Source organism: Triticum dicoccoides, chromosome 3A (genome assembly GCF_002162155.2).
Source record: "Triticum dicoccoides isolate Atlit2015 ecotype Zavitan chromosome 3A, WEW_v2.0, whole genome shotgun sequence".
NCBI classification, from domain to species: domain Eukaryota; kingdom Viridiplantae; phylum Streptophyta; class Magnoliopsida; order Poales; family Poaceae; genus Triticum; species Triticum dicoccoides.
In genome coordinates, this window is record NC_041384.1 from 403,141,478 (window position 1) to 403,146,572 (window position 5,095).

Here is a 5,095-nt window from a genome sequence, read left to right on the forward strand (position 1 = left end):
TATTTTTTCACTATGCATCTTCAAGATAATTTATTCCATTGAAGAAATCTTCTATTCACCCCCCTCTAATCGATTTTGACCCTATAGTTCTGCAATATCGTCCATGTTGCGACGATGTATTGCTGGCGATGACGGCGACAACGATGCAGGCGAACCTGGCGGTCCTGTAGTTATGAGAGGTGGAGGACGACTGTTTGTTGGGGTAGCTGCGATGTGAAGAGTGGAACGAAGGGAACCACTGCCCTGCTGTTGTGTTGACCAATTTAACGACATATGTGACCAATCAAACAACTGCCAAGCCAGAAATCAATAGGATGGCGCATAATGCTCGTCAAATTTTGACAAGTGTAGATTTTTTTATTTTGAGAAGATTTTGATGAGTTTAGATATGACATACTCTCCTGTCTCAAAATAAATGTCTTAATCTTAGTATAACTTTGTATTAAAGTTAGCATAAGATTGAGACACTTATTTTGGGACAAAGTTGAGACATTTATTTTTAGACGGATGAAGTAGTATGTTAGAGTTGCTTTTTTTAGGGAACAGTTGCTTTAAACGTCGTCGTGTGATCCAAACACACCCTAACTGGCCCGGTTGTCAGCGTGACCCCTTCTCATCCCATCTTTCTTCTTCAAACCCCCCACGGCCCCGAGCATTTTGGATCTTCCCTTCCCCGCAACCGAACCCAAACCCCGACCAAACCCCTCGACCTCACTCACCTCCTCGCCTAGGGTTAGGGTTTCAACTCCACCGGCTCTCTCCCGCTCCAATTCGAACGAATCCTCCCGCATGGCCGCCGGCGTCCTGGTGGACTTCCCCTCCATGGGGTCCGCCTGCTTCTTCCCCAGCCTCGAGTCCCTCCTCCGCGACTCCACGTCCCGCTTCCTCGCCGCCGTCTCCGCCGCCCCAGACCCGGACCTCACCAACTTCCGCTCCCTCTTCTCCCGTGTCCTCACCACCTACCCGGACCCTCCCCTCGAGGCCGTCTGGTTCTTCTCCGCGCTCACCTTCCACGACGCCCCCGACGACCTCCGCTCCATTCTCCACCTCCTCTCCGCCTTCACCGCCTCCTCCCCTGCCGCCGCCAAGCCCCTTGCGCTCCTCGCCCCCGTCGTCTCCGAACTCTTCCACTCCGCCAAGCCCCGCAGGGAGATTGAGGCGCTCGTCGAGGCTGTCCTCAGCTACATCAGTATTTGCAGCAGCCGCCCCGCTGGCGGCGAGGTCAACGCCGACGCTGGGAGGCTCTTGCCAGGTTTCGGGGAGCTGGTCAAGGTGTGGAGCGTGCGCAACTCGAGGGACAGATGCCCGTTCCAGGTCCTTTTCCCGCTAGTCGGGGACGAGGCCAGGCGGGAGCTCATGAAGGACGGCTGCAGCGTCACTTTCCTCGCCGGTGTGGTGGTGGCGGAGGCCTTCCTGCTCAGGCTCTGCCTCAAGGTGCAGGGTGTGGCTGGGGTGCCACGTTCTGAGCTGCAGAAGGAGCTAAGGATCTGGGCGGTTAGCTCTATCTCGGTCTTCCAGAACCAGCAATTCTTCGGTGAGTCGATGCTGGCCATGCCCTTATTGTTCCTTGTAGCTTCATGTTTAGTGACTCCACCGGGATGACCATTTTGCTGATGGATTTTGCAGGAGTCCTGCTGAACATGCTTGTAAACCCTCCGCTGCCTGTTTATTCACTACTGGTATGTGTTCCTTTTCAGAGTATGTATCACGTCGTTGCAGGGAACATAAATACCTAGGAATAGCCATGAGCAAATAGGCTCATCCCTTAAATTAAGGAATACGAGGGCTGCTTAGGCGTTGCCATTATCTGTTGTATTAGTTAGCTAATTGCCATACATTACCTTTCATGAGATATGAACTGTGCAACTTGTTCCTTTGTACTCCCTCCGTTTGGAATTACTTGTCGCAGAAATGGATGTATCTAGACATATTTTAGTTCTAGATACATCCATATCCAAGACAAGTAATTCCGAACGGAGGGAGTACTTCTATTGTGCTTGGACTCAGGGGTCTTTCTTGTGGAAACTAGAGAGGAGAACAGTACTAGGACAGTAGGACTACTGTATTTCACGTTGTATCCACCAGGAGCCTTACTTGGGATGGAATTTGCTTACCATCTTTGCAATGTGAACTGGATGAAGTCTGATCTGTGGTGATCTTTTGCCCTTCTATTTGAACCATCATCACTATATGTATGTGTATGCTGTGTAGTGTGAACCTTGCTATTCCAGTCACAAAATGCTCAATTGCTACCATGTTTACTTATTTTAGACCACAAACTGTTGTGCAGGCCGTGCTAGTCCCTTGCTAATGAATTAAGTTCGCCAGCATTTTCATTTGTTTGCAGATTTACTGAATTAAGTATAGAACAATACTTGTCTGTCTTTGTATAGTGACTCCTTCCTCAATTCTTTCCGTTTACTGTGCCAATATCGTTCATAAGAATGAACTAGTTGTTCGCCCCTGATGCAATTTGAGTTATGATGATGTCATTATTATTTTTTACGTATTATTGAAGTTGCAATTTGTTTTTTGGTGCATAACTCAGAGTGCTGATGATGAGATCTTGGTGAGAGATGTCCTTTATGATGCTTTGATCTTGGTGGATTATTCATTCCTCAATGGAGCTGAAGTTGATCAAGCTGATAGTTCCCTTTTGCCTATTTTTGTGTCAAGATTGGTTATAACTCTTGATGCCATCAATGATGCCAGGTGATAAATAGTTGTTAACTAAACTTGTCTGGTTGAAAGAAAATTTCTTCTAATTTCTTTATTCATGATAATAGGGCCAAAGGAGATCAAGGGAGAGCAATGTCGTTTATCAACGCCTTCTCAACTTCAAATATTCCCGTTTACCTGGCTAGGTGGGTTGCTCGTCAAGCTGGCACTGACCAACTCGGCAAACCAGTTGCTATCACACCTCAAGCTTTTCTGAGTATGTACATATTTGACATGATCCTGTCGATTTTAAGTAACAATAGGTGCTTGTTATTGTGTTGTATAGAGTCGGTGCTGAAGTTGTACATGGTTTCTTTTCACAGAGTGGCTTGTAGATCTCGAAGACAAGGGGCTCACAGTGTTTGGAGAGAACTGTTCAAGGATCAGGGAGAGGCTGATGCATGATGATGCCAAGAATGACTATCACTATCAGAGCAGGATGGGTCACTCAGACGCTGACCTTTTCTTCATTGACAAGCAGAGTCACCAGGAGGGTATGCACACAGAAGGTGGGGAGGATGAAGAAGCCGTGGAGATGGAGACAGCTGATAATGCTTTCATGGCTGCCGCTCAGTCCATGAAGGTGATGGCGAATGGCATAAGGAAAAGGAAGGATTGTGGAAATGAAGACGCAGCAGTTGTGAAGTTTGTGAAGTACAAGGCTGAAGACAGCTCGGTTAAGGATTACTTCTTGTCTGCTGCTACCAATGGCATGAGCAGTGGTAGCGAGGTGGAGAATCCACAGTCTGATGATGAGATGGAAGAAACAGCTTGATATGGGTAGAAGGAAATCACTCACTAATGCTTACTTGAGGAGAGTCGTTTTGAAGAGTTCACTGGACAAGTGCCTTTCTGGAGTCTGCAAGACTTGTTCTTTTGGTTTCTGCCTCAGCGCCTCTTAATGATGTCATGAAGTAGTAGTATCTCGTATGGTTCCTGCTCGATGATGACGATGAGTTGAAGCGGGTTCCTGCGGTCCGACTCCAGCAGGCCTACGGATATAGTAGTAACTGGTAGCTAACCTAACTTGGCGCGTAATGCCATGAGCTATATCATGTTCCTTGTTATATGCAATTAGAGACTTTCAACATGTAGATTTGCTTCCAAGACTTCTGTCATAGAAGAGTACCTTTCCTGTTATCCCACGGTACCTTCTTGAATTAATGAATCCACGGTACCTTCTTGAATTAACGAATCGTGGCTACCTTTTAGTTCATAAATTGCTATGGATGGATATTGTGCCTTGCGTTTATTTGTTGTATCAGAGCTAGCAAAAATCCAAGAGTACTTCTGTGGTGGTCTGAGAACATTTTTTGGTCGCCCAAAGACATGTCTTCGCATGTTATGCTTTTTTTTACGTGCTGTAATTTTATTTGTATATCTATCTACTGGGTGTTATTTCTAGTCCTCTTGGTTCAACATAGGCAGTTTCCTTTCTTTCTAAAAACAAAACAAAACTTTGCCTGTTGGGGTCTTTGTCGTGATCTAGTATCTTAATGTGAGATCTAGGTTTGAAGATCATGTCGTAAGGACCACAGTGGGTGAAACTGGATTTTGATTTGGCCGATTCGTTTGAAATTAATGCAGTTTTGAAATACCAAAAATACTCCATCCGTCAGAAAAAACTTGTCGAACAAGCTTGGGACCAAGCTTTTACAAATGGAGAGAGTATCTTTGCATGGTGCTGATGTTGTCTATTTTGTTTGTACTGAATATTCGTTGATTGGGTGAAGATGCGTGTATGTCTCATGTCCTGACACGCCCCATTGAATGGAAAAGCCCACGAGCACCCTGTAGCATTTGGGAATTTTATTTGTATAGACAAATATTAAAAATCCTATGTCAAATATTAAGCATTTGGGAATTTTATTTGTATAGACAAATATTAGATGTCCGATGTCAAATACTCCCTCCGTTCCATAATATAGGACGTTTTTTGACACTAGGGGAACGTAGCAGAATTTAAAATTTTCTACGCATCACCAAGATCAATCTATGGAGTTATCTAGCAACAAGGAAAAGGGGAGTGCATCTACATACCCTTGTAGATCGCGAGCGGAAGCGTTCAAGAGAACGGGGTTGATGGAGTCGTACTCGTCGTGATCCAAATCACCGATGACCTAGCGCCGAACGGACGGCACCTCCGCGTTCAACACACGTACGGTTGGGAAGACGTCTCCTCCTTCTTGATCCAGCAAGGGGAAGGAGAGGTTGATGGAGATCCAGCAGCATGACGGTGTGGTGGTGGAAGCAGCGGTGATCTCGGCAGGGCTTCGCCAAGCTCCAATGAGAGAGAGAAAGGTGTTACGAGGGGAGAGGGAGGGGGCCAGGGACTTGGTGCGGCTGCCCTCCCTCCCTCCACTATATATAGGGCCCC

At 46.4% G+C, this 5,095-nt stretch overlaps 1 protein-coding gene across 1 annotated transcript; it reads left to right on the forward strand.

Annotated features, from left to right (window-relative positions):
* Positions 1–638: 638 nt before the first annotated feature.
* Positions 639–3,954, forward strand: LOC119268323. Its single transcript, XM_037549915.1, has 5 exons — positions 639–1,534; positions 1,627–1,679; positions 2,549–2,712; positions 2,787–2,935; positions 3,042–3,954. Exons 1-5 carry the CDS (start codon positions 790–792, stop codon positions 3,491–3,493), a joined length of 1,563 nt encoding a protein of 520 aa, XP_037405812.1. The 5' UTR covers positions 639–789; the 3' UTR covers positions 3,494–3,954.
* The last annotated feature ends 1,141 nt before the right edge of the window (positions 3,955–5,095 follow it).